Source organism: Erpetoichthys calabaricus, chromosome 18, assembly GCF_900747795.2.
Source record: "Erpetoichthys calabaricus chromosome 18, fErpCal1.3, whole genome shotgun sequence".
NCBI classification, from domain to species: Eukaryota; Metazoa; Chordata; class Cladistia; order Polypteriformes; family Polypteridae; genus Erpetoichthys; species Erpetoichthys calabaricus.
Genome location: NC_041411.2, coordinates 76,187,048 through 76,201,941, shown reverse-complemented (window position 1 = coordinate 76,201,941; position 14,894 = coordinate 76,187,048). Strand labels below are relative to the sequence as shown.

Here is a 14,894-nt window from a genome sequence, read left to right as displayed (position 1 = left end):
AAAAAAAAAAAATGAAAGGAAAAGGACTTAATTAGCAGTAAAAACACATCACCATTTAAGAAAAGGGTTAGAATGAAAACCTGCAGCCGCAGTGGTCCTCCAGAACCGGAGTTGGCGACCCCTGTCCTAGAAACTATTGAAATCATCAGGAAAAAATTTGAAATGTAGAGATCTCAGGTAATTGAAAGGGTGGGTCTCTCTCTCCTAGGAGGATTTGTTTTGCCGACGCACTCGCATCGCTTGTGCAATGGCGGTGGGAGGAAAAGTAAAAGGGATACCATTTTGCTAAGAAAGGGATACCATTTTGCTAAGCGTCTTTGTCTTTCTTCGGAGGTTTTGTTTTGTTGACGTAGTCGCCTTGCTTGTACTATTAGCGGCAAAGCGAGTTTTCTGTTTCCTCGGAGGTGGAGCCCTTACCCAGACTCCACCTCTCACTTCCAGGCTGGACAGACAGACACACACACTTCCACACGTAGACGTTTATATAGAACAACTCAATAAATAACTCTTTTATATAGTGTCTTTAACAACACAAATGTTAGGGTAAGTGGAAATTCTTAACTGGCTCCATGAGAATTCAGGGTCAGCTCCTGCAATGTGCTTGAACCTTCCCCAGCAACCCTAAACTACATTGAGCAGATCAGAGAGTGTTACATTATCATCATAAGCTGCTTTATATGGTAAGATAAGGATACAGCACACTATATATCACTCCATCATATTCACTTCGTTCATCGGACTCCCTGCTGTTAACCGTTCCACTGTGCGCACTATGGGTATTTGGGCCACAGTTATGGAATTCCCTGCCTTTGGAGCGCCATATCTGTACCTCACTTTCTGTTTTTAAATGTAAACTTATCTTTTGAATATTGCCTTTCGTTGTTCTCATTAATTTTATTTGTACACTGGATGGTTTGATTTTATGTATATTGTTGTACAGAGTCCCTGGGTACCTTGAAAGGCTCTTTTACATAAAATTTATTATCAAAATTACAATCAGTTAGAAAAACAAAATCAACACAAATAATTAAAAAAAAAGACCTTAGTACCATTTCAGGTTATTCACTGGACTTGAACTGCTTAAATTTCAACAAAAACTGGATGAAAAAGTATGTTCAAAAACTTTTGTCTGGTGGTGTGTACACACACACACAAAATGGATGGATCTATTTACAGAATAAATTTAAAAGAGGGTTTTGTGAACAGACTGCAAGGTTCCATTTATACAACATCATTTATAATCTCATTTATCCATTCCGTAACTAGCTTAAGCCAAAAAAGGAATGAAATTAAAAAAAACAAATACAAGAAAGTGTTGCTAACCCTTAAAAAAATACCTGAAGGCCTGGAAAGAAAGCTTGAAGCGAGTCTATCCACGTATTCATTATCTGTCCATTAAACATGTTCACATTAACATAGAGTGGTGGATCTCCTTCACCTTCATTACAAGCTTCCCGGCTAGAGTTTAAAAAAAAAAAAACAAAAAAGATTAAGATTATTACAAGTATTTTCATGAATCCTGCCACCAAAAATAACTCTCGATTAGCCAACAACATAACTAACAGCACTAACCCATATACTGCACACATTCCAAATTAATGCTAGCAAAACACAAAAAAGCATACAACTAGGTTCACCCTTAGGAACAGGAATACAAGCATCTTTGATCTTTCCAGGTATGTTCCATGAAGATCTTCACAGGTCTTGTTGTGTACTGCAGTGGCCACTTACAGTACCTGACTATGAAATGTGTGGTCTAATGGCTGTTCTTTCAGACCTGCACAGAGGCTGCATCTCACCGAAGGGCGTATGTCCAGTCCCTATCGGCAAGTGATTGGTCAGTTTGGCTTTGGTGACGCAGCAAAAGAGGAAGTGTGAGATGCAGGAGGAGGAGTAAAGGCATTTGCAGAATGCTGAGAGGGTCGCCTTCAAAGATGGCAATTATAAGAAAGACCGACAGGAAGGGAGAAAAGCGCCACGAAAATAATGAGAGTCTGAGAAGAAGGCTTTATGGGAACACGCTTGGAAGGAGGGAGCGCCACCTGGGAGACCCTCACAAATGCAAAAAGAAAGGAAAGGTACAGATAGAGCAAAAGCAAATATTTTTATTATGTTACCTGTCTTTGACAGGTACCATGGCCAGTTATATAATAAATCGTTATACATTTTACTTCTGCATGAAGAACTAGAGAAAATAGCTGGTAGCTACTCAGAACTCGAAACCTTAGAAATTTTCAAAAGTTCTTTTTCAAACTAAAGCTGGTATACTTCTACCCAAAAAAATATATCACGTGTGTGTGTGTGTGTGTGTGTGTGTGTGTGTTATCTATCCTGTGTTGTTGACTTTTAGCATCATGTTTTTGGAGAACACAGCATGGTCTTCAATTTAAAAACTCTGAACACGCTTTTCCAGAAGTGGTTTGTTTAGCCAAAACAGGTGCGACTTTGGATGCTGTGAATATACAAGGTGCGTCTATTAAATAACGAGACTGTGATGCCAAGTTTAAAAGTTGTGCAAAGATGGTCTCAAGGGTTCTCACACCAGAGCAAAAAGAATGTCGCAAGGAATGTCGTGTTGACATTCTGCAGCAACTTGACGCAGATCCAAACCGGTTTCATAAAGTAATCACTTGTGACGAAACCTGGATCTTCCAGTATGATCCTGAAACCAAAAGACAGTCAAAAAGCCGAGAGAAAAAGTCAGAAAATAAACGGCCGCCACTGTGGGGAAAATGGTTTCATTCTTCACCAGGACAATGCGCCTGCTCACACAGCACTTTCTGTAAAGCAGTTTTTGACCGACAAGCACATTACTACACTTGAACATCCTCCATATTAACCCGATTTAGCACCGTGCAACTTCTCTTTTCCCAAAAGTTAAATCAATGCTTAAAGGGACACGTTTTGAGTCAGTTGTTGCTGTAAAGAAGAAAATGGTGGATGTGTTAAAACAGCCAACAGAAATTGATTTGCTCCATGTCTTCGACAAGTGGAAAACAAGACTGCAGCAATGTATTAGTGCAAATGGGGAGGATATTGAAGGGGACGAGCATTAAATTTGTAATACATATAAATAAAGGTGAGTTATTTAATCAGTCTCGTTATTTAATAGACACACCTCATATATGACTGGATACACTGGTCTACAAAAAAATATTTTTTGTTTACTACTGGGAACTTCAGAGCAGCTCTTTATTAAGTTTTTTACACTGATTTCATATATGAAATCAGCATTAAGCTAGCACATCAGGTTTTTGAAATACACAGCATTGACGTTTTGAATATCAATATATCAACATGATATCTGGAGTTTGGACTATATCCCACCAAAATTGTTTTGATGCGTTTATTCTGAAACCAAACCAGAAGACGATACCAGAGACACGTTAAAGTATATTTATGTCAATTTACCTCAATATTAAAGTGAGGTCAGCGTGCCCAAAAATGATGGCAGGCACTCGCGTTTGTGCTTCTACTGCAAATCCATCTCTCTTTGCAAGAACCAACAGTAGTCATCCATCATGCTTGGAGTAAATTTTTCCCAATATCAGTTTTCCATCACTTTTATATCTTCATGAAATCTTTCCCCATGCTCATCTCTGACATCGCTTAGATTTGGTGGAAAAAAGTCGAGAGGAGAATGTAAAAAAATGCGTTTTCAGTGACATTCTGTATCCCGTAAGCTAATATACTTTCAGCTTATTCTCCACAAGCTCAGTATAATTCTCTGCTCTGTGACTGTCAAGAAAATTCTGGACAACCTTCACAAATGAGGGTGCTGGTTCAGTGGGCTTCAGTTTCCTTTTGAACTCATCGTCAAGCATCAGTTCCCGGATTTCAGGGCCAACAAAAACACCTTCCTTCATTTTGGCTTCACTTTTCTCGAGACCAAACTTATTTCTTAAATGCTGAAATGCATCACCTTTACTGTCCAGTCACCCTAGTTGTCCAAGACCTGGAACATCATAACTGAAAACTGGGATGTGATGGACGAAAACGGTTTTCAGATTTGGAGTCAGCAAGTGAAATTTGTTAAAGTACAGGTGAAAGAATCCCAGTAGCAAAATGCTTGTTGACCAGTGATACCTGCCATTTGGATTATAGAACACAAGTAACCGGAGATTTTTTTTCCCATGGGCATTTTGATATTGTATCCAGCTGGTCAAGCCAGGTCTCCATTGAAGCCCACTATATCAGGAACTTTGTGATCCAAGTTCTGCGTAAGCGTATGAGATTGTTGGATTTTTTTTTTGTTCACTACAAATACATAACCATTGCACTGTTCCTTCAAAAGGTGACATCAGAAATATACTGAGAGCCACTGAACCTGAAAACGCAATCCTTACCAAATTCATCTTCTTGGTTCTGAAGAATACTCACACATGTCAGCACATCAACTACAACTAACTATTTGATTGATTCAAAATGTCCCCAGTGTTTCATCTTTTCAAATGTGGAGCAGAAGCAAACATTCCAAAAAGCCTTTGTTCTCCAACATTATGCTAATCACCTGAACTACTGGCACATATAGAAGAGAGGAAGCACTTTTGTAATTATACTATCAGATATTTAAAGTGCACAAGTCTCCACTACACAGTATGTCATTAAACACTTAACAGATATGACTGTTGAGACATTCTCATACCCTCGTCGTAGATGGTTTTGGATGCTTGCATAAGCAGCATTAAACATTTTGAAGTCTTCCTTTTCACCAAAAAGAATATAAGACTTCAGCAGATACTCATAGAAGGAATCCATCCCAGCTCCCAGTCCACTTTGCTTGCCAACCCATTGACCCGTCTGGATATTTACAACGTTACCTAAAAACAGCAAAAGCATTTTATTTTTAAGCTGCAAACACCAAAGTGGATGATAATACAATTTTACATATGCTATTGGAATAATTCTGTATTAAAATGGATGTTGCCTGTTGTAGAGACACACCACTATAATCACGCACCAAAACAATCAGTTACTATTGTAGAAGAAGCCTGGACACTGACAGACACTGGGACAGCCAGTTTAATTTTTCCTTTAGCACACACAACACACTAACCCACAATAGTTGATCGGCTCAGTCCTTTCTTTGCCTTTTCCTTCTTCTTTGTCTCCCTCACTCCTCCTCTCACGAGCTCGGTTTTCTTCCTCCCGACTCTGGCTCTCCGAGTGGAGTGAGGCGGCCTCTTTTATACCGCACCCGGAAGTGCTCCAGGTGCTCCTCGATCAAGTTCCAGCAGAACTTCCGGGTGTGGCAGAAGAGCTACATGGGAATCCGGCTCTCCTTCTGGTAGCAATTCTGGATGTGGTGGCCATGAGCCCAGCAGGGTTGAGCTTCTAAGCTCCAGTTCTGTGGCCCCAATGTAAACCAGGGGGGCTGCCCTCTCGTGTCCTGGGGGAGGTACTGCTGGTGATATGTCCACTCCCCGGTCCTCTCTTCAAAAGGGCGTCCCGACCAGGCAAAATCCCTGGCCATCTATCACACTATAAACTCTGGAAACATCAGAACTAATTATCTTAAAATCTGTGTGATGTAGTAGCTGATGACTCACCACTCCTTAAACCGGCTTTTTGATATCTGATAAGGCCGCCGTCACTGAGGAATTCACAGATTCTTCAAATAGTGGGTTGAGAAGTTGATCACCATTTTTGAGAGATGCTTCACTATATCATGATTAGTCAGTTTGGTCTTAACTAAGCAGATGAATACAATAAAACTACAGCATGATACAGCCTGAGCTTGCAGATGTTACAGAGTGAATCTGCATGAACAAGAAATAACTGAAATGTTTGCAAGGTTTTTAGGACTTTCCACATTCCTATTTATAGCTACAAGATCTGTGTGTTATTTGGTAGAAATGTGTTTATGTGCTTCAAGTAAGGCAGCCACAAGTTCATTAGCTTAGTGTACAAGGAAAGTATAAATAGATAATAAAACAGATTCCAGCTAAGTTGCTACAGTGGCATTAAGTTCAAATCCTTGATGCTTGCTTATAGACTAGTCAATGGATCAGCACCTGTATATACAGAGACACTTGCAGGGTCCTAAGGTTAGGTTTGAATACACAATGGGCGGTTGAAAAAATCAAGAGTACACCTTATGAGAAGGATTTAGGAGTCACAGTGGACTCTAAGCTATCGACATCCTGACAGTGTTCAGAAGCCATGAAGAAGGCTAACAGAACGTCAGGTTATATAGCGCCTTGATGTGTGGAGTACAAGTCACAGGAGGTTCTGCTCAGGCTTCATAACTCACTGGTGAGGCCTCATCTGGAGTACTGTGTACAGCTTTGGTCTCCAGGCTACAAAAACGACATAACAGCATTAGAAAAGGTCCAGAGAAGAACAACTAGGCTGATTCCAGGGCAGCAGGGGTTGAATTATGAGGGAAGATTAAAAGAGCTGAGCCTTTAAAGTTTAAGCAAAAGAAGATTAAGAGGTGACATGATTGAAGTGTTTAAAATGATGAAGGGAATTAGTACAGTGGATCAAGACTTTTATTTTAAAATAAGTTCATCAAGAACACGGGGACACAGTTGGAAACTTAAGGGTAAATTTTGCACAAATATTAGGAAATTTTTCTTTACACAAAGAATGATAAACACTTGGAATAAGCGACCAAGTAGTGTGATAGACAGTAAGACGTTGGGGACTTTCAAAACTCAGCTTGATGTTTTTTTGGAAGAAATAAGTGGATAGGACTGGCGAGCTTTGTTGGGCTGAATGGCTTGTTCTCGTCTAGAGTGTTCTAATGTTCTAAGGTTCTTCTCACCCACTCAGGTCTGCTAATAAATGGTGTCTGGTGATATCACTTCCAAATGGCATAAACTTTCAATCCAGACTCAAAGCTGGTGGAACAAACCGCCTGCCTCAGTCTGAACTGCCGACTCCCTTAGTGTGTTTTAGATAGCATTTGTGGGGTCTCTTGTTCTGTGAACATCTAATTTATAATACTTCCGATTAGTTCTTACAGCTAAGGAAAGGTTATTGAGTTTTGTATTCTGTCTGGTTTAAAGCTCTACACTTGTGATGATCACATCTGTTCCCTTATTCTTTAACACGTTTCTGAACAGTCCCCCAGACTGATGCTTACTCACTAATGTTGACCTCTTTTGTAAATCGCTTGGGATAAAAGCATCTGTCAAATGCATAAATGTAAAACTGAAATAAAAAGTTAGACAAAAGGGGTTCAAATACACACACAGGCTGCAATGCGAGTTTGTGCATGTATGCTCTTTTAAAATAATTAAATATTTAGGTTTAGAGTAAATAGCTCCTGAAATGGATCAGTCTCGATTAAGATTAGTAAACAATACTTCAAATTATGCTATGAACACAAAATATAAGGTTTACTTGCCTAATAATCCGGTCACATTGCTTCTCAGTTTCCAGAGAGCCCGGACGGCTCTCCGCGCTACCCACTCAAAGGTCGAATCGCCAAGAAGCCGACTCAGGATTCCAAATTCCACCAACAAAGAGCCGGCACCAGCAGTGCAGGTTTCATTCACACTGTTGGGTGGCACTCCCGTCTTCAGATTCACCTGGAAAATGATACGGACTCAAAATTAAAATTCTGAAAGATAAGCAAACACAAAACATCCAGAAACCTAAACGTAAAAGTCATCTTTTAAATAAATTAAAAAAAAAAAAAGACAGGGGATGGGATAAAAAAAGGAAATGATTCTTTATGAAAAATGTAACCAATCTTAACAGTTAAGTGTTCAATTCTACTTTCTGAACATTATAGTATATACCTACTATTGGCCACAAGATGGCACAATAAAACCTTTTAATGCTCTTCAGCAGAGCTGTTGAAGTGGAAGGTTGTGTTTTAGAAATCAAGGCAATGGTATTGCCTAAGCACCAAGGCAGGTCATTTCTGATTAGAAGAAACTGGTGTATACGTAGACTCTGTATTTATATGTATTTTATATATAAAACATATCCAGCAGAAACAGGTGTATAGTCTTTAAATTTATTATATACCAAACATTTTCACAGAAAGTACCAAAACAAGGTAGTATAATGAGCAAATGTTTTATTAGCAACTCCATAAACTAATAAGAAGAACAACTAAAAACTAAAAAGGAGCAGTGCATGGATTTAAAAAAGAAAAAAAAACACACTCTTTCAATGAGCAATTAAGAAATACAGGCGGTCTTGACATACGACGTTTCGAGTTTACAACACTCACTCCCACAAACACTCATTTTTTCTATTACTACAGAACAGTACATGTCATTTTCCTTTTTCTGTGGCTTAGTTGTGTTTTTATGTTCTAGATTATGATTTTGCAAATGTGTTAGTCTAGGGTGTGTTTCGACTTACACCAAAATTCGGGTTACATCACTGTTGTAGGAACGAAACTGTGTCGTAACCCGAGGACCCCCTGTATCACACAATTACAAAAATTATAAAAGCAAAGCACAGGGCAAAAGTGGGATCTTTATATATACTACACTACCGTGGCAGTCTGTTTCTCTGTCCAGGATTTTAAATCACCTGTAGCTCGCAAACCGCTTCAACTATTGACCTGAAATTTGGTACACATATACTACGTGACGTCTACTATCCGCTTTCGGGTGATAATTGACCTCCATGGTTATTCCTCATTTTATTATAGAATGAACTCTCGGCAGCGAGCAGCAGGGCTCTTGTGCGGCGCAGGCATATAGGCACCGTTCTCATCACTACCATCACTTCCCCTACCTCTTCATATCTTAAATCATTCTTGAGGCAGATTGAACACTTAAGGACCAATGTAAGTGAAAAATTAACGAAAACGTACTAAGCAATTGCAACACAAACACTGACTTAATCAGTTTTAACGTGAAAAGATGCAGACGAAAGAAGAAGCTAGGGTGGAGAAAAGAAGAGCCGGAAGCGCATCAATTGCTGAGCAAATGAATGCCAAACGTACAGAGAAAGAGGAGGAAAACTAGGAATGCTCGTGTCAAGTGTATTCACTGCACGTTATCGTTATAGCAGTGCGCCGTTACTGGTAATTTATAATAGAGAAAAATAATTGAATTTTGAGTAGCATTTTCACAGGTAACAATCTGAGTTAGGGTAACTTGTGCCACTTTTATTATATTAAGATGCCAAGCTGGAATTGTCATACACAACCACTGCTGACTAGACAACTGGGCAATACCAAGCAGCCACCCCATAACTCACTGTACGCACAGGTCTCATAAACAGCAGGGCACAGCGCAATCTGTTTAGGGTCATCATTGCAAATGGAGCCAGCTGCATGAGTGAGCTTAATGTGAACAGGACTCAACAAGAGTGGATTAAACCCAGCTTTCTTCACTTTGAGGACTGGCGACATCACCTTCCAAAACCTGTGCCCTTCATCTGCTCACCTAAAAAGGACTGAACATTAACAAAGAGTGGCTCCATGTTAAAACTGGTAGCAGGTGGATTTCTTTATCAGGCTGAAGTAACCGATTTGTGAATCCTTCTTGAACAAATCAATATCGTAGTGAAGTAGGTTTGACTCATTACAATTTAATGTATAGTAGTAAGTTAAATAAAGAAAAAAAAGCAATGTAAGTGAAACCTCGGCACAATCTTAACAGGCTTTCCTCTGCCACCAGGGGTCACCTGGAATATTGCTGGCTCCCATTTATGATGTCAAGAGCGCCAGATAAAGCAGCCGATTTTGGAAACATTACTTTAGTTTTAAGAACCTTGGGTAACAGCAATAAACCTAACACCATAAGTAGAAGTGCTGATCAAAACTAAGAAAAGGAGAAGGGAAGAACATTTGTGTTGGGGGTTAGAGGCTACAGATGCTCTCCGAGTTACTGCCAACACTCAATGTAAATCAGTAATAGAAAAGAGAGTCACCTGGAAAGACTAAACATCTAACAGTACCAGGCTGTATGATGTACTTTGCCACAATTCCTTCAGCTTTCATTTTTGACACTATTTGAATAACGCATGCTTAAGCGTCTGTATGTTTACTCAATTTTACCACCGAGGGCTGGGAACCAAGTTCTCTCAAATAGGAGAATCAGGGGCGAGGGAGAGACAGCACTCCCAATACAAAGACTATAGTGATGATGAAGGAATTACTGATGGTAAGGGAGTGGACCACAGCCCTAGGAACAGGGAAAAGGCAACTGTGAACTGTACATCCCCGAAACACTGGTAAGTGTAAGAGACTAGTGAGAAAATTATTAAACACTAGCTGTGTAAACCTGTGCTGTAAAGAGCCTGGGGTCCTAGAAACTATTGAAATGGTCAGAAAAAGAAAAACTGAAATGTAGAGATGTCAGGTAATTGAAAGGAACAGCTCTGGACATCTTTCTCCTAGGAGATTTCGTTTTGCCAGCGTTCTCGCCTCGCTTGTGTATTAAGCGGCTAAGCGAGTATCCGTTTCTTCCAAGGTTTCGTTTTGCTGATGTGGACGCCTCACTTGTGTATTTCTGTTTCTGTTTCCTCTGAGGTGCAGCCCTTACCCTGACTCCACCTCTCACATCCGGGCCGAAGAGACAGACACACACACTTCCACGCGTAGACGTTTATATATAAAAGATACTTTAGGTCCACATTCAAAAAGAACCTGGGTATTTGAAAATAGGCTTATGTTTTAAGGAAAGGTTGTGATAAGACTTGTGCTAAGACAAAAGTTCTAAGGGGCATTCAGCACAGGCCATATAAAACAAAGTGGCACAAGCATGACATTTCAGAAATGGAGTGGGTGTTGCTTTATACTATTAATTGGTGTGCAGCTTTACAAGGCTGATGAACCAAGCTACACTCAATATTGACATTCACCTTAGACCAACTGATCATTTAACAGACTGTGTGTTCGCATCACAAAATGATTAAAAAAAAAACACACACAATTGACATGTACAAATTCTACCAGGACAGTCTCCCTAACATAAGGATTTATTACAATATTGGTGTCGAGAGTGCAAATAATAATAGGACCACACTTGCAAGCAGTAACAACTTATAGGGAGAACTTCAAACCAAACATGATGTAACAGGTATTACCAATGCCAAGCTAAAATGACAAAGGCGAATTATCTTATCCTACACACACAAAGAGCAAATGTTAAGATTATTAATACAAATAATCAACTGAGGTTAAACCAAAGGTCTAACTGATACTATGCACTTACCCGAGGATATGGGATTCCTGTGCTGGTGTTCTCAAAAGCTGGCAGAAGTCTGACAGCTAAATCACGAGCCAGATGCAGCAATTCATTATCATAATTCTCTAGTCCTACATCACCAAATGGATGTTTTGAGTCGGTCAACAGAATGTGTGCAGAGATCAGACTTCCCAACACCCTAAAAGGAAAATAAAGATACTGACATAAGCACTTAACTTATTCACACAAGCCACGGCATAGCTGTGAAATTTACAGATTAAAAGCATGCAGTTTTCCAAGCAGACACTCATACCCATGCTTAGGAATTGTAAGGTTTTTCAATAAAATTCACAGTAAAACTTTAATAAGAAAAATTTGGACACGAGTATCAGTAGGCTTTGCGATCTAGGAGTCTATTCTATAACATGTCAGTAATTATTTACCGCTCTGATGCCGACTGTCTGTTCCTGTCGTGATGGGCTCTCTGTCCCTGCGATACTCAAATAAGTCTCAGCAGGATTCTGGAGGGGCTTGACTGGCTGAAGGTCGTTCGGCCCTCTGATGGCAAACATCTTGGACTGTCGACCGCAAGGTTGCTGGTTTTTTCACCTTTATGGCTCACTCCAAGAGTGCCTTGACTTGGCCATTATTAATTTATATTACTAGTGGGAACCCGAGGAGAGTTTCTTGCTGCAACATCTCCAGTATCACAGTAACTGTGGTTGAATTTTCCCCAAAAAATGGCAAAAATATGGTCAGAGAGAGCAACTCAAAATTCAACTGTTTTATCGAACTATAAAGCAGGGCCTTCTTATTAGCATCATAGGCCCCTGAGCAAAGAAGTGCGTTGGGACCCCTGTTTTGACAGCAAAACAGAAACATACATAGGCATGAGTAACATGGTGGGCCCCCTATGCTCCTGAAACCCCCAGGCCAGTGCCCATATATTAAGACGGTCCTGAATAGAAGATCAAATGATCCTGCCTGCTCCCTCTCGTAGGGTCCAGTGGCTTTTGGGGATGATATGCTGGAGGTTTCCATTCAAAGATATACCACACAAAAGATATATTTTGACAATATATACGATATTAGCATTATTATTCATTTTAATATTATTATTATACTTTGTACTTTTTGCACGTAAAACAAAGGAAGGGGAAGGTGTGGGTAGATGTAACTGTCACACCTTTAACAGCCCCTTCTACCCCCATAGAGTGGGTCGTTAAGAGTGGTCCACCTAGTGGAGGTGTAAATTGAGCCCGATTTTCCTGGGGATAGATGAAAGGACAGCATGATAAATTGGAGACAGGTTATGCCTAAGGCCTCCACATCTGTTGAGTGAGGGGTTGTTGATTTGCACATGCGAAGCTTCCCTCACCCCTCTCTCAAACCACTTGTCTTCTCTATCCAATATCTGGAAGCTAATGCCCTCAAATGAGTGTCCTTTGTCCTTCAAATGGAGGTACACAGCTGATTCTGGCCCGGAGGTGTTGCTCCTTCTGTGCCGGGCCATCCTTCTGTGTAACGGCCGTTTGGTCTCTGCAGCGTACTGTTCAGGGCACTCTTCGCTACATTGAACGACATATACTACATTGCTCTTCTTCTGTTTCGGTATCTGGTCTTTGGGGTGGACGAGCGTCTGTCTCAGTGTGTTAGTGGGTATGAAGTGAAACAGGTATGTGGTATTTTTCAAAAATCCTTGTTAGCTTTTCAAACACACCAGGCATGTATGGAATGACCAGGTTCTCCTGTTGGCCCTGGGACTCCTGACTGTTCTGTTGTCCTTTTTCTGGAACAGGATCCTGCCTTGTCAAAGGCCCACTTGGAATATCCACAGATCTTAAGGGGTGTTCTTAGATGCTGGTTTTCCTTCCTATTAGCTTCTGTGGAAGTGGGGATGTTCTCTGCTCTGTCTTCAATTTGTCATACTGCCCTTTCATCTATCCCCAGGAAAATCAGGCCCAATTTACACCCTCCACCAGGTGGACCACTCCTAACGACCCACTCTATGGGGGTAGAAGGGGCTGTTAAAGGTGTGACGGTTACATCTACCCACACCTCCCCCTTCCTTTGTCTTCCTCAACAAGCCTATTCAGGGCAGGTGTGTAGTGAAACTAACCTGGAGGATAAATTTGTGGTCTCCAACAACATTCCTCAGACTGAAGAAGCTGCTTGGATGAGCAGTGAAACGTATCTAACAAGGAAGAAGTCCAGTTGCCATGACTCAACCACCAGATAAATTTCACCTGGATGACTGAGAATCTTCACAGATGTTTTTGTAGAAAACAACTTTGTATTTAAAGATGCTGCCATAAATATTCAACACATACTACATTACCCCGTAGCATGTGGAATAAATGAAGCACAGCTCAAGCTTTGCTCCTCACTTAACACGTATGCCTGCCTGAGAAAATAAACCTATAAACGTGTCCAATGAGGATTAGTCAATGGCTCTCCCTTGTGAGTTACACGTTACGTTCCACATCCATTTGTGCCTGGAGTTTCAACCTCAGGGGTTTTCACATCAAGATACAATATGGTGAAATCTTTTCTTATTGTTGCACCATTCTCTAATTTAGCAATAATGTGTGCAAAGTTGCAATACTCCAAGTCGAGACAAATAGCTGCAATTAAGCAGTATTCCTTTGTGGAAATGAGACACGATAGGTCATTAAAAAGTATTCTTCCATACAGAAGGACAAACGGCGTTTGTGCACAAGCTTATTTTAAATTTGTTTTCCCCTGTTCCTTGCAATTTCAGCTTCTTTACATTTCACATTACAGTGGAACCTTGGATTGTGAGTATAATTCATTCCGGAAACGTGCTTGTAATCCAAAGCACTCAGTCAAAGTAAAAAGTATGTGAACCCCTAGGAATTATCAATATTGATGTCTGATTCCCATATAAAACCTGGTCGTATCTTCATGTCAGTCACAATAATGAACAAACACAGTCTCCTATAACTAAAGATACACAGATTTTCTGAGAATTTTTGATCGAATAAATCATTCAAACTGTGAAACTGAAGGTTGGACAAAGTAAGTGAACCCCAAGCTAATGACTTTTTAAAAAGCTCATTGCAGTCAGAATTTAGCGCATGTGGAGTCCATTTAATGAAGCGAGTTCAGAGGTGTGGTGCCCTAGAATGACTTTGATTGATCAAAACCACTATAAAGTTTGAGTATGAGCTTTTGACAAGAAGCATATCCAGATGGGAATCATGCCTCGAACAAAGGAACTGTCTGAAGAGCTACAATCGAGAATTGTTCATTTACGTAAGGCTGGAAAGGGTTACAAAGTCATCTCAAAGATTTGAGATATTCATCAGTCTACTGTTAGGCAAGTTGTCTATAAATGGAGACAAATTTAGTATTGTGGCTACTCTGTCCACAAGTGGGCGCCCTGCCAAGATGACCCCAAGAGCACAACGCAAAGTCAGCAATGAGGTAAAGAAGAACCCTAGAGTGACCGCAAAGGACTTGAACAGAGATGTTAGCCAGTTCTAATGATTTCTTCATGAGTCAACTATACGCAAAACATTGAACAAGAAAGGAGTCCACGGCAGGACACAAAGAAGGAAGCCACTGCTATCAAAAAAGAACATTGTCGAATGCCCGAAGTTTGTAAAAGAGCACTTGGACACTCCACAATGGTACTGGGAAAATGTTTTGTGGAGTGATGGAACCAAAATTGAACTATTTGAGAGGAACAGGCAGAACTTCATTTGGCATAAAAAGGGCACTGCATATCAACATCAAAACATCATGCCTACAGTAAAGTATGGT

The 14,894-nt window shown here is 40.3% G+C and overlaps 1 protein-coding gene across 1 annotated transcript in view; it reads right to left on the bottom strand.

The window, feature by feature from the left end:
• Positions 1-14,894, bottom strand: part of edem1 (ER degradation enhancer, mannosidase alpha-like 1) — a 56,452-nt gene that overhangs the window by 21,452 nt on the left and 20,106 nt on the right. Inside the window, exons 4-7 of the mRNA XM_051921018.1 lie at positions 11,136-11,307; positions 7,355-7,538; positions 4,646-4,820; positions 1,338-1,458 (exon numbers count right to left, since the gene is read on the bottom strand). Of these exons, the coding sequence (XP_051776978.1) occupies positions 1,338-1,458; positions 4,646-4,820; positions 7,355-7,538; positions 11,136-11,307 (652 nt within the window). The remainder of the gene's footprint in view (positions 1-1,337; positions 1,459-4,645; positions 4,821-7,354; positions 7,539-11,135; positions 11,308-14,894) is intronic.